The 15,237-nt window shown below is 40.3% G+C and overlaps 1 protein-coding gene across 1 annotated transcript; it reads right to left on the bottom strand.

Annotated features, from left to right (window-relative positions):
• Positions 1-4,750: 4,750 nt before the first annotated feature.
• klf4 (Kruppel like factor 4) lies at positions 4,751-10,164 on the bottom strand. The gene is made up of 5 exons (XM_079585360.1): positions 9,928-10,164; positions 9,680-9,794; positions 7,004-7,727; positions 5,832-5,996; positions 4,751-5,157 (listed from the first exon to the last, which is right to left on the bottom strand). Exons 1-5 carry the CDS (start codon positions 9,930-9,932, stop codon positions 4,982-4,984), a joined length of 1,185 nt encoding a protein of 394 aa, XP_079441486.1. The 5' UTR covers positions 9,933-10,164; the 3' UTR covers positions 4,751-4,981.
• Positions 10,165-15,237: the final 5,073 nt, after the last annotated feature.

Here is a 15,237-nt window from a genome sequence, read left to right as displayed (position 1 = left end):
GGACCACAAAACCAGTCACATGGGTAATTTTGAGGTTTATGCATAATCTGAAAGATGAATAAATAAGCTTTCCATTGATGTGTGGTTTGTTATCATAGGACAATATTTGGCCGAGACACAACTATTGAAAATCTGGAATCTGAGGAGCAAAAAAATGTAAACATTGAGAAAATCTCCTTTAAAGTTGTGCATTTATGTTCACGATTGTGCTGCATTCACTCACAAAAATACATGGTTTATATATTTACGGTAGGAAATTTACTAAATATCTTAATGGAACATGATCTTAATATCCTCATGATTTTTGGCATAAAAGAAAAATGTATAATTTTGATCCATAATGTATAGTTGGCTATTGCCACAGATATACCCGTGCGGCTCCAGACTGGGTTTATGATCCAGGGTATCAAATATCCAGGAGTGTAATTATGAATGAGCATCTTTGTCTCATATCGAAGCCCCTTTCCGCAACATAAGAAAAAAAATGCTTTGGAAATTTTAATTAAGGCGTAAATAAATGTAATTAAAAACATAAAATGTGTCATAATCTACATTTTTTTAATGTTTCTTTTTATGTTTAACAAAGCATGGCTGTAAGTTGTTCTAAACCTGTATGAGTTTCGCTCTTCTGTGGAACTTAAAATAAGATATTTTTTGAAGAATGTGGGTAACCAAACAGTTTCTGGTCCGCATTGACTTCCGGTAGTATTTCAATTTTTTCACATGGAAGTCAAATGTGGACCAGCAACTTTTTACACACATTCTTCTAAAAAAAAAAAAAAAACACACAGAAGAAAGAAACTCGAACAGGTTTAGAACAACTTGAGGGTGAATAAATTATGATCATTGTTATTTTCTGGCCGAGTTTGTCCTCCAGTGGGCGCTGTTGACCGCGACTGCAAACAAGCCTTTATCCAGTGAATAAAAGCACTTATTTTATCTAACATTTTCCTGTTGGCGTTCAGAAGTGAATTAATACACAGCTAGCTATGAAAATATTAAAAACAATGTTCAGCGTGTTTAAAAAAAAAAAAAACTTAATGCAATAAATTCCAGCATATCTTGTTAATATGAGTGATTTTAATACCTGTGCACACATGTGCTCATAAACTAAAGCTGCCAGAGAATAATCAAAGCAATATTTCACTACTTTCCCCTCACATGGTAATATGAAACGTGAGTGGATCTAATCAAAAGTAATAAAAACATCAGCAAGTTAGTGACTGTTAACAAGAACATTCGGCACGTCTTTAAATATACAAAAGCCCGCCAATAAAATATAATTTAGCCTGATATCCACTGTATATGAACACACTTCTGTGGACACAGTCAGGCTCAGTCTGTTAATAATAATAATAATAATAATAATGTGGAATAATATTAATAGTGAAGGAAATAGTTTAATTGAGTTAAGGATAACTAGAAGGAATTCTAATTATTAATAGATTATTAAAATATTGTGCAATCGAATTGTTGAAATTAGGACAGAATTATCAGATTATTTCCTTTTATTAATAATGTCATAAATATCACCATGATATACAAATGAATCGTATTTCGGTAACACTTTACAATAATGTTCATTAGTTAGCATGAACAATACTTCTACAGCATTTATTAATCTTAGTTAATATTAATGTCAACATACTAATACTTTATTAAAATCAAAGGTTGTGCTTATGAACATTAGTTATGCACTGTATGGACATCTGGATTATTATTAACTAACATTAACAAAGCTTATAAATACCATAACACATGTATTGCTCATGGTTCAGTAAATACATAAACTAATATTAACTGTAAAGTGTTTCCAGTATTAAGATGAATGCTGATTCACAGAGGCGGGTCACTTATTACAGTAAAGCAAAGATGATCAGACCGAAACACGTTTAATAGAGAAATTAATGTGTTCTGTCTGCTAAACACGATAATTAGCAACTGAACACGAGCAGAAAAACCTGATTAATCCCTGAAACGTCCGGACTTGTGGAACGTTGATCACATTATTCACCGAACAGAAAATGCGAGTCACATAACTTTTATTTTTGGTTTATTATTGGATTGCATTCATACATAAAATAAAAAAAAAAAAAAAAAAAAGTAATGAAAAATATTTACAAATGTACAAAACAAAGATTATATTACATGATTCTGACTATAAACAAAACAACTTTGTTCAGAGTTATTTGTTGTTGTTTCTTATATAAAAATATGCATGTCTTCCATATCAAAAGTATTGCACCTTCGCAGTTCGGAGACTCGCTGTCTTTGGTACCTTCTCGTAACACACTATAAATTATTCTGTACCTGAAATTAATGGCTTTTAGAGAGAGAAACAACAATCCAGTCGACCAATCAGCGCTCGAGGATCGAGCGGGTCGGTTAAAGGCCTCGATAATACATATAATCAGGGTTTGAAATTAACTTCTCACGCACCGGACAATTTGGCGAATATATTTTTAAGTCATTCAGAACTTCTACAAGCCCAAAAAAAAAAAAACCCCAGATCACAGCATATATATAATATTCAGATTTCATACATTCATATTCTCCTCCTCTTTCCTCCTATTCACCAAACATGTGTTTTATGTGGACAGATCAATACAGTACATCACAAACATGTAAATAATATCTTTTCCGATCACCAAATGCTTTTTAAGCTTCGCTATTGCTTCAACGCGACTGATGAAGCGGTTATGTGTTGTGTAGAGACGTGTGTGTTCAGATATGAGCAGATTATGTGCAATACACTGTATTTAATATACGAGCCGCACGGGTATATCTGTGGCGATAGCCAAATATACATTATGGGCCAAAATTATACATTTTACTTTTATGCCAAAAATCATGAGGATATTAAGATCATGTTCCATGAAGATATTTAGTAAATGTCCTGCCGTAAATATATAAAACATGTATTTGTGTGAGTGAATGCAGCACAATCGTGAACATAAATGCACAACTTTAAAGGAGATTTTCTCAATGTTTACATTTTTTTGCTCCTCAGATTCCAGATTTTCAATAGTTGTGTCTCGACCAAATATTGTCCTATCCTAACACACCACACATCAATGGAGAGATTATTTATCCAGCTTTATATGATGTATACATCTCAATTAAAAAAAATGTACCCATGTGACTGGTTTTGTGGGTCACATATCATGATGAGAAATGTTGAGTGTTTGCACAGATTTGGTTCACACGAACTTCCCCAGTAAAGTGAGTCAACATAATAAGTAACGCCATTGGCTCGTGACTCGACAGCGTTTCCCGCCACAAGTTGATTTTTCCCGCATTTGGCGAGTGTTAATTTCAAACCCTGCATATAATTATAATCTAATGTGTATCCCTGATGTTCATATACTTCCAGTCTTTAGTTTGGCACTTGGCATGTCCAAGTTTTGTCGGCGAGTCGACGCACGTTCCAGTATTGTCCCAGAAACCGGACCGAGCCTCTCGGATCACCAGCGTGTCGGAAGACCACGACACAAACACAACAAAAATGAAGAAAAGAAGAATAAAAGTCCCAACCCTGATGCTGTGGAGAACACAGCTCGTCATCGAGTTCCCGGCTACGTTTACATGCTCAGCTTCTGCTCACTCGGACTGAACTCGCCAATGTTGATGAATGTAGTGTTTACGTGAACATGTGACCGGGTTGATGTGCGCGTAACCGCGTATATAGTATAAATATCTCACTCTGGCGATCAAAAAAGTTGATACACGAATGAGCCGTTGAGCGTATGAGCCGTTGTGCTGCTATGTGTCGTGACTCGTGATTATATATATTTTTTATTATTGCTTATATTTATCACGCAGTAAAAATGCCCCAAACCAGTCGTATGTGGATGAGAGTCTGAAACAAGGACTGGTGGTGATAATAATAGAAATATATAAATAATAGAATGTAATGAATAATAATATATTGTTAATGTAATATAATAATAATGTAATTTTAGAATGACGGGAAACTCATTTGTATTTCTGCGTCATCGCGCCATTTCTATGTCATCGCGCTATTTCAACGTCATCGCGCCATTTCAACGTCATCGCGTTATTTCTGCGTCATCACGCCATTTCAACGTCATCGCGCCATTTCTACGTCATCGCGCTATTTCAACGTCATCACGTTATTTCAACGTCATCGCGTTATTTCTGCGTCATCACGCCATTTCAACGTCATCGCGCCATTTCTACGTCATCGCGCTATTTCAACATCATCGCGCTGTTTCAACGTCATCGCGCTGTTTCAACGTCATCGCGCTGTTTCAACGTCATCGCGCTATTTCAACGTCAACGCGGTATTTCAACGTCAACGCAGTATTTCAACGTCAACGCGCTATTTCAACGTCAGCACGTTATTTCAACGTCATCGCGCCATTTCTATGTCATTGCGCTATTTCAACGTCATCACTTTATTTCAACGTCATCACTTTATTTCAACGTCATCGCGCTCTTTCAACGTCATCGCGCTCTTTCAACGCCATCGCGCTATTTCAACGCCATCGCGCTATTTCTACGTCATCACGTTATTTCTACGTCATTGCGCTATTTCAACGTCATCGCGTTATTTCAACGTCATCGCGCTATTTCTACGTCATTGCGCTATTTCAACATCATCGCGCTATTTCTACATCATTGCGCTCTTTCAACGTCATCGCGCTATTTCAACGTCATTGCGCTATTTCTACGTCATTGCGCCATTTCATAGCACATGCGCAGTCCTTTCAATCCGATCAAGTGTTCACATGTTCTCTCGATCGGATTAAAGATTAGAAATAAAACCCGTCAATCCGATGGAAATGTCTGGGATCGAGCTCAACCGGATCGATTAATGCGTCTACATGAAGCCGTCAGTGCGATTGAGCCGCTTACTAACGGATTACTGGTTGCATGTAAACGTAGCCATTGACTCCTGTTGAAAGGCAACACGTGGTTCTCAAGCCTCTTCGGTTGTCCTGCGGGTCTCCAGTCGTGGCTATAGATGGCGCTTCATGTGCAGGGCGAGGTGGTCGGACCGAGAGAACGCTCGGTCGCATTTCTGGCACTGGAACGGCCGGTGTCCCGTGTGTTTTCGGTAATGCCTCGTGAGCTCGTCCGAACGGGCGAACTTCCAGCCACATCCCTCCCAGTCACAGTGATACGGCTTTTCTCCTGAACACACAAGCACACGCAACAGTTAGCGGTTCACCCTCAGGGCTAACGAGAACAATCACACACAATCAAAGAGAGAGAGGGAGACAGGCAATTCAGATGTTGCTCGCCCTTTGGTTTATTGAATAGAAGGGGAAGTCATACACAAGCTTGTGGTTTTATTTCACCAGGGATCAGTATCAACCTGCTGTCTGAACAGCAGATCTACACACCTGCCAACTGAACTGGCACTCGCTGGAGATCGGCATTACTGCACATGTGTGTCACACAGGGTTTGGGAATCGAAAAGCCAATACTTGAGGTCAGGAATCAGATACTTGTTATGAAATTAAAATTTAGATTCCTCTAATCAATTCCTGGGATACTTGGGTGACTTTCGAAGTTTGAAAAGTTTGTGTTTCGAAGAGGAAGAAAGTCTTCTGGGTTTGGAACGACATGAGAGCGAGTGATTCATGATTAATTAACCCTTTAACCCTTATAAAAGGTGCCAGTAAATCTGAACACACATCTGATGTTTTCAGGACAGTTAACGACAGCAAGAAAGACGCCAGTCCTGTTCCCTCAACAGCTCTGCCTCTGATTGGTCCAGCAGCTGTGATTGACAGGGGGATCGACCAATCCGAGAGTCCCGATTCAGAAGCAGGAAGACAAAGACGTATGCCACGGACACTGACCTGTGTGAGTCCTGTGGTGGGCTTTGAGATGCGAGCTCTTGGTGTATGTTTTCCCGCAGCCCGCGTAATCACACGTGTGTGTCGCGATCCGCTTCCTCGGCCAGGACCGCCGACCCCGCTTGGGCTTCGACTCCTCTGGCAAACCCTCAGCTGGAGAAATCAGCTCTGCCAAAGAGTAAAATGGGCAAAATTAGCAATATAGACCAAAACCACTGTTTGCACCAGGCTGTAAACGTGTTATTCTGCTGTAAAGTTGGGCATGTTAACATGCGGGTCTATGGGATTGAGTCTCTAGTGGCCAGTGGATGAACTGCAGTTTAACTCACTCAGTGTTTGGACAGTTCAGCGTTAGTGTCACGCAGAGCAATCCTGTTCCTGGAGCTCAAAACACACTCCAACTAGCAGATAAAGATGATCCGGAGCACTTAATAATCACAGACTGGTGTGTACGAGCTCATGTCATGGTGACAATTTTACATTTAGTTTTTTTTTATTATTTTTTTACTTTAAGGTTTTGGCACTTGCTGTGTGAACACACAAAAAAATCATGGACATGATTTGAACAGGTTTAATATCCTGATAACAATAGCCACACTTGTGCTCCTCACGGTAAAAAATTACGCATTGTAAATAAATGAGTTTCCTCTAGTGGAAGCGTTCGGTACTGCAGCCGAACAACATCTCACTGAGAGATCATTTACTGACATATCACACTCACATTTTGAAGTTTTAGAGTAAAACATGATTTTGAAAATATATATTTCATATTTCATATAAAATTAAAAATAGTATTTTTGCACATTTTTCATAAAAATACACGTAAAATTCTGTAAAAATTTTTTTTTAAGTTCACTTTTTTATAACTTTTCACTTCAGCAATAATCTGAATAAAGAGATCAAACTTCAGTCTGTGAATTAAAGCATTCAAGATTTACCACAGTTTAAGTTAGAAATAACATTTTCAGGTCTATGCTCAAAAAGTGAATAAAAGGATTATAAATACAGCGTGAATATAATTAAATATAAAAATACAAAATATTAAATTAAAAAGCATTATCAAACTCAAAAATAGTACATTCATTTCATTGACAAAAAAATTAATCAGTAATTTCTGACCGACACACGAACTCCACTAAAGGGTTAAAGGTAAAACGACTATAGTAGTGACTGACCTTGGTACTGAGCGGGAGGCTGCGGAAAACCGGAATAACCGGAATATCCCTGAGGCAGAGATAATGAAGGCTCTCCCAACACCTGAGCTTGAGGACGCTCGTCCGGAGAGAGAGAAGAAGTGGAAGATCGGCCCGTGCCGAAACCGTGCGGATCCAGAAGCGTTCTGGAGCCGGAGTTCAATCCCAAGTGAATATCCATGGGTCGGGAGATGGAGCAAGGGCCAGGACACTCCTGTTTAATCGGAGGACACACGATCGGCACGGAAGACGTGTCCAACATTAACCCGGCCTTGCTGATGCTGTAATCACTCATGTCCCTGGTGGTCTTCACCACAAACTTCCCCTGGAGGCTCGTGGGATGAAGATATGCCGGATCCAGCTCCGGCCTCATCAACTCCGCAACGAAACCTCCAGAGGGAGACACGTCGCTGATGTCCGGGATGTTGTACAGCATGCTGTCCTGGTCCTGAGGAGAGGGCATCTGGTAGGTGTAGGAGGTCGGGGACGGGGGGAGGGTTCTGGACATCGAGGCCTCCAGCTGTTGCTGTTGTTGCTGTTGCTGCTGTTTCTGAAACATGCTGTTCGACAGAATAAAATCATAGTCCAACAGGTCGAGGTCTTCCGGTTCCCTCTTGGGCATCACGGATGGGACGTCCAGGTCAGTGCAAGTGCCACCGGAAGACATGCAGGGGCGTTTCAGATGAGACAACTCCTCCTTCCATCTCTTATTCCAAACACAGACATGCAGAGAGAGAGAATAGAGCAAGGTAAGTCTCACAGACGTCATCATCAAACGTTTGTTCTTGCATGCTATAATCGCCAAATCAGCCGTTGATTTAAACCGGATTTTATACATTTTTATTAAAAGACGTTTAATGCAGAATTATGTTTCCAACTAAGAGAATCCCAACCTGAAGTGGACGATCAATAATAAGTCTCAACGACGTAATTATCAAATGTGGACGTTTATTCGTGCATGCTAAAAAAATATATCGGCAAACTACAGTATCAGTTGATTGATTTTAATCTGACGTTGTGAATTATTAAAAGACGTTTAATGCAGAATTATGTTTCCAACTAAGAGAATCAAAACCTAAAGTGGACGATCAATAATAAGTCTCAAAGACGTAGTTATCAAATGCGTGAAATTAAAAGACGTTTATTCTTGCATGCTAAATAATCGCCAAATCAACCGTTGATTTAAATCGGATTTTATAAATTTTTATTAAAAGACGTTTAATGCAGAATTATGTTTCCAACTAAGAGAATCCCAAGTGGACGATCAATAATAAGTCTCAACGACGTAATTATCAAATGTGGACGTTTATTCATGCATGCTAAAAAAAAAGTCGGCAAAATTTATTTTAATCTGACATTATGAATTATTAAAAGACGTTTTCATGCAGAATTATGTTTCCAACTAAGAAAATCCAAACCTGAAGTGGACGGTCAATAATAAGTCTCAAAGACGTAGTTATCAAATATGTGAAATTAAAAGACTTTTATTCTTGCATGCTAAATAATCGCCAAACTATCCATTGATTTTAATCTGATGTTATGAATTATTAAAAGACTCTTTAATCCAGCATTATGTTCCCAACTAAAATAATCCAACCTGAAGTGGACGATAAATAATAAGTCTCAAAGACGTAATTATGAAATGCGTGAAATTAAAGGACCTTTATTCTTGCATGTTGATTTTAATCTGATGTTTTGAATTATTAAAAGACTTTCATACAGCATTATGTTTCCAACTAAGATAATCCAACCTGAAGTGGACGATAAATAATAAGTCTCAAAGATGTAATCATCAAACATTTATTCTTGCATGCTAAATAATTGCCAAACTATCATGTTGATTTTAATCAACCTGGTTCTTCTGATGTTATGAATTATTAAAAGACTCTTTTATGTAGAATTATGTTTCCAACTAAGAGAATCCTAACCTGAAGAGAACGATAAATAATAAGTCTCAAAGATGTACTTATCAAATGCATGAAATTACAGGACGTTTATTCTTGCATGCTAAATAATCGCCAAACTATCCGTTGATTTTATTATGAATTATTAAAAAACTCTTTCATTCAGCATTAAGTTCTTAACTAAAAGAATCCCAACCTGAAGTGGATGATAAATAATAAGTCAATAAGTCTCAACGACGTAATTATCAAATGCAGACGTTTATTTTTGCATGCTAAATAATCGTCAAACTATCCGTTGATTGATTTTAATCTGATGTTATGCATTAAAAATACTTTTTTTAAATGCATAATTATGTTTCCAACTTCGAGAATCCAGCCTGAAGTGGACAATAAATAATGTCTCAAAGACATAATTATCAAATGCGTACGTTTTTTCTTGCATGCTAAATAATCGCGTTGATTTTAATCTGATGTTATTTATGCATTATTAAAAGACACTTAAATGCTGCAGTGTTTTTATTTTCCCAACTGTGGTGCCTTAAGGACAATCCAACCTGAAGTGTGAGTTAAATAAGATTGCCAGATAGTGAGGAGCTCGCGAGGTTCACGCCCCAGCCGCGCGCGTTGCTCGAGGAATATTAACTACGAGCCGATGACATAATCTCACCTGCAGCGGAATTTCGCGAGTAAAGCGCGTGAATGTGCGCGTAAACTGACCGCTGACCCTCACCTGTGTGATAGATTAGATACTCACCGAACTGGCATTTCCAGGTCCAAGAATGGCAGTGTGCTTCACATCAGCAAAGCTGGAGATCGAGGGCAAAAGCGTGCCGCTCAGAGCCATACTGTCAAACTCACTCGGTGGCTGCCTGCAATTGAAGAAAAAAGGTAAAAATAAAATAAAAAATAATCCTAGTCACGCTGCCGGGCTGGGAAAACTATCGTTCCTAAACAACATAAAAACCCCAAAGGAAAAAAGTATTGGAGAAGTGCAAAACGCACCTCATGAGTCCAGTCAAAAAATGAAATCCTCAGTTTTAATTCTGCGAGCGCGTCGCAACACTGACAGTCCCGTCCAACGCGCGCGTCAGACGCGTGTCCGTGCCATGCCGATGGACACGCGCATCAGAACCCGGCTCGGTTTCGTTTCGTCGGGGATTCCCTGTCTATCGGTTCCCTCTCAGTGCCATTCGGGACTCGCTCGTTCTCCGCGCTGTGGACTCGACTGAGTGAGTCGTCAGATCAGGGCTTTCCTCGCCTAGTTCTTAAACCCCGGACACGCCCCTCGTCGCCTGGCAACCGAAGGAAAAAACACGGCGTGACGTCATTCGGGAGAGAAAAAATAATAAAAAATCTGGCAGCGCGCCGGTATTTTGTATCCATAAACATGTGCGTGTTAGCAACCGGGACTCACTCGAGGAAGAAGAATCATTGGCGAACAAAAACGTGTTGTATATACATAATGCAGTGTTAGTGGTCGAGCAGAAATGTAGTTTGTTGTGTTTTGTAGTGTGTGTGTGTGTTACCTGTGTGACACCTGTGCGTGCGTAATGAGTTTAAGCGCAAACTGCTCCTGCGAGGCGTGGCTGTAATTAACGCTAATTATACCGCAATGCACAGGACAATGCCTGACGGAAATGTGTGGGATTTCTTTCGTGATGAAATGCATGATCCCTCCATTCATTCATTCATTCATTCATTCATGCATTCAGTCACTCAGTCAGTCAGTGTTTATCAGCGGATCATGAGGAAAAATCTTGTTAATCCGGATTATTTCAGGACTTTTTATGTCAGGATTCACACTTGTATCTGATTCTTTAATCTACTTATCTTTGCACATCATTGTTTTTTAAAATTCACTCACAATCTTTTACCAAAATAACTTCCTCTTGCATCAACATCTCTGATATGTTATTTTATGGAAATATTTACAGCGTAAGCGAGTGTTGTGTTTCGGTCTAGTAAAGCACACCTGTGATGTTTCTTAGATAATCTCTCCTAAAATCTGAATCAGGAAACACTAAATATAATTTTGAGCGTGTGAATATGATCCGAGTGTGATGTTTCGGAAGGCGCCGTCTGCATAAACCCGTTCCTGTACCGGAGGATTTGCCGTGTCCACAATCGTCTTTGTATGAAGAGCAAACACAAGCGCTGAGACCATCCTGGTACATCAGGATCTAGTTCGTTTGGCTCTGTCAACACACACACACACACACACACACACACACCTCACTATATGACTAATGCAGAAGGATAGAGCGATGTTGATGTGATTATGGATCGGTCAGGATAGGGATTGTGGTGAAATCTTTAATGAGTTGTTTTGCTCTTTGAACCTGATGTTACGACTGAATAAGTGCGTTAGGAAAGACAGAGGCGAGACGTTCCGGTGTGTGTTATCTAGTGCCATCGTCTGATGTGTGTTTACACTCCTCTGCAAAGATACGATGAGCTTTCTTCAGTTGGGAATGTGAAAATACCGCTTTCGGAGAAGCGAGGTGATGAAACCGTGGCTCTGCAAGAACGGACACGACTCGCTGAGGTTATTATAATGGCAGTGATGGTTATTATTTTAGGCTTTATATGAGCTTTTATGCATTCCTGCAGGAGCATTCGTGTAATATTTAATGTCCTCGTGTGTTTACTCTCTCAGTGATGATCGTCTCGTGCGCTGTACCTGTGGGAACATCTCCACACACTCACCATATCCAGGAATCAGGATGCAAATGAGATATTTAAATAAACAGGTGATTTTCCTTCAGGGCATTTGCATATGGTGGAGTGTTGGCGGAGGAAGATTAATTTACACGATACTGCATGGCTGAGCTATAATCAGTCAAGAGTGTGTTAAATGATCATGTATATGTTTGTTCAATCCTGAACATAATCTCTCCTGTTGTTTCACAGACGACGCTTAAAATAGTCAGAGAATAAAATGCATGTTGAGCTGTTTTAACTGAAAGCTTATCTTAAAATATATCAGTGCCATTGTTTTGTCTCAAGATGCACATCAGGATTTTTTTTTTTTGTCAAAGGCATGTTTATAAAAGTGACTTAAAGCTGCAATCCGGAATTTTTTATTAAAAGTAAAAAAAAAAAAAAAAAAAAAGTAAAACTACGCACTGCAGCTTTAAATGCCTTAATTAAACTAATGGTGCGTTCAAGTCCTCCTGGGAAGTTCGTACGCACGATGTGGGAAGTCGTGTTTACGACGGCCGGTGTGTTCAAGTCACTCTCGTCGGAGTAAAATGGCGGAGTACAGCGAGGCTCTTAAACTCTAGTTCTAGAAAATGAAGAACAAAGATTTGCATAAGGTGTGCTTTGTTTTTTATGTTTTTAGTTAATTTATGAAGCCACTGCAAACTTTATCGTTACATATTACATTGTTGTTTATAATGCTATCATATTCTGTGCAGGCGATTAGCTTTACTGCGCTGTACATAGAAAAGCCTGACAAGCTAAATACCTTGTATTGTGGTATTCCGCCATGTTTCTCAGTGACACGCCCACAACTCGTAAAGATCGGGGCTTAGAGAAAATCCCGAGCTTCCCAACTGGTATTTACGACTTTGTGGTGGCGTTCAAGTGCGTTCAACTCGTAAATACGATCTATACGAGATGACTAGAACGCACCATAAGGCCTAATCCTGGCTTAATCTAAACCATGTCTGTGAAACTAGGCCTATATTTATTTATTTATTTTATTTTATCTCCAGGTGATGTTTAGGAACTCTTGAGTTTTTCCTCGAACGTCTAAACTCTTCGTTCATCCGTCCTACGCTTTCATTTTCTGTCTACACACTCATATCTGAATCTCGTCTGAAACGTAGGCTTTAATCGTTTCGCTGTCTCACACTGTTAAAAAATGCCATTAAAATGACGGTAAAAATTTACCGTAAAAAATACGGTAGCAACATTTTAGGCTTGACAGTAAATTTACAGTAAAAAAAACCTATTTCACTATCTGATATAATGTTAATTCACCGACCTATTGAAGTATTAATATCTGCGCCATTGTAAAATACTGACAACCACCAATCACAGCGGAGATGAGAGTCACATGATCAATCAAAGCTGATCACAAGCAGCTTTTCCACACGCAATGAGAAAGTTAATACTAATATATAGAAGTTGCAGAGTGTCATTCTCTCTCTCTCACACACACACACACACACACACACACACACACACACACACACACACACACACACACACACACACACACACACACACACACACACACACACACACACACACACACACACACACACACACACACACACAAATGCAATAATCATTAATTTAACAACATAAAACATGAACCCTAATGCACATAACTGATTAGAAAAAACTATATAGAAAGTTATTTCAACAAAAATATATCAAATGTGAAGTGTCACGCGGGGAATTGTGGGAATGTCAATTTACGTTTTTTCACAGTAAATTATACAATGACTTTCAAAAACGGTATTTTACTGTAAAATTATATCAACTGTACTGTTAGATCTATTACAGTTGTTTACCTTTACAGAACATAAACTTTCTGTCCACCAACAACAGTTTTTCACCATCGCATTTTTATAGTCTTCTAAAGTCTTTTTAAGCGAAAACTCACTTAATTTTCATTTATTTCCCCAGAAAACAAGACATAATATCTTATGGCATTCAGTAAACCCATCTTGATTTCAAGAATGTTTAGATTTGGACTGGACACAACACACACACACTGTGTCAGCGCAGCAGCCGATCCGAGAGGAGAGTGCTGGGAAGAGTGTGTGTGAGCGAGAGAAGAGTGTGTGTGAGCGAGAGAAGAGTGTGTGTGAGCGAGAGAAGAGTGTGTGTGAGCGAGAGAAGAGTGTGTGTGAGCGAGAGAAGAGTGTGTGTGAGCGAGAGAAGAGTGTGTGTGAGCGAGAGAAGAGTGTGTGTGAGCGAGAGAAGAGTGTGTGTGAGCGAGAGAAGAGTGTGTGTCAGCGAGAGAAGAGTGTGTGTGAGCGAGAGAAGAGTGTGTGTCAGCGAGAGAAGAGTGTGTGTCAGCGAGAGAAGAGTGTGTGTGAGCGAGGGAAGAGTGTGTGTGAGCGAGAGAAGAGTGTGTGAGATCGAGAGAAGAGTGTGTGTGAGCGAGAGAAGAGTGTGTGTCAGCGAGAGAAGAGTGTGTGTGAGCGAGAGAAGAGTGTGTGTGAGCGAGAGAAGAGTGTGTGTGAGCGAGAGAAGAGTGTGTGTGAGCGAGAGAAGAGTGTGTGTGAGCGAGAGAAGAGTGTGTGTGAGCGAGAGAAGAGTGTGTGTGAGCGAGAGAAGAGTGTGTGTGAGCGAGAGAAGTGTGTGTGTGAGCGAGAGAAGAGTGTGTGTGAGCGAGAGAAGAGTGTGTGTGAGCGAGAGAAGAGTGTGTGTGAGCGAGAGAAGAGTGTGTGAGATCGAGAGAAGAGTGTGTGTCAGCGAGAGAAGAGTGTGTGTGAGCGAGAGAAGAGTGTGTGTCAGCGAGAGAAGAGTGTGTGTCAGCGAGAGAAGAGTGTGTGTGAGCGAGAGAAGAGTGTGTGTGAGCGAGAGAAGAGTGTGTGTGAGCGAGAGAAGAGTGTGTGTGAGCGAGAGAAGAGTGTGTGTGAGCGAGAGAAGAGTGTGTGTGAGCGAGAGAAGAGTGTGTGTGAGCGAGAGAAGAGTGTGTGTGAGCGAGAGAAGAGTGTGTGAGATCGAGAGAAGAGTGTGTGTGAGCGAGAGAAGAGTGTGTGTGAGCGAGAGAAGAGTGTGTGTGAGCGAGAGAAGAGTGTGTGAGATCGAGAGAAGAGTGTGTGTCAGCGAGAGAAGAGTGTGTGTGAGCGAGAGAAGAGTGTGTGTCAGCGAGAGAAGAGTGTGTGTCAGCGAGAGAAGAGTGTGTGTGAGCGAGAGAAGAGTGTGTGTCAGCGAGAGAAGAGTGTGTGTGAGCGAGAGAAGAGTGTGTGTGAGCGAGAGAAGAGTGTGTGTGAGCGAGAGAAGAGTGTGTGTCAGCGAGAGAAGAGTGTGTGTGAGCGAGAGAAGAGTGTGTGTGAGCGAGAGAAGAGTGTGTGAGATCGAGAGAAGAGTGTGTGTCAGCGAGAGAAGAGTGTGTGTGAGCGAGAGAAGAGTGTGTGTCAGCGAGAGAAGAGTGTGTGTCAGCGAGAGAAGAGTGTGTGTGAGCGAGAGAAGAGTGTGTGTCAGCGAGAGAAGAGTGTGTGTGAGCGAGAGAAGAGTGTGTGTGAGCGAGAGAAGAGTGTGTGTGAGCGAGAGAAGAGTGTGTGTCAGCGAGAGAAGAGTGTGTGTGAGCGAGAGAAGTGTGTGTGTGAGCGAGAGAAGAGTGTG

This window comes from Phoxinus phoxinus (genome assembly GCF_949152265.1).
Source record: "Phoxinus phoxinus genome assembly, chromosome: 17".
NCBI classification, from domain to species: Eukaryota; Metazoa; Chordata; class Actinopteri; order Cypriniformes; family Leuciscidae; genus Phoxinus; species Phoxinus phoxinus.
Note: the sequence above shows the minus strand (reverse complement) of the source record. Positions and strands in the feature narration are given on the sequence as shown.

Bases quoted from the DNA above. Each gene is read 5' to 3' on its own strand.
- klf4 (XM_079585360.1), bottom strand. The intron at 7,728-9,679 runs GTGAGTATCTAA...GTTTGGAATAAG, and splicing joins GACCTGGAAATGCCAGTTCG to AGATGGAAGGAGGAGTTGTC. The intron at 5,158-5,831 runs GTCAGTGTCCGT...TTGTGTGTTCAG, and splicing joins CCACCACAGGACTCACACAG to GAGAAAAGCCGTATCACTGT.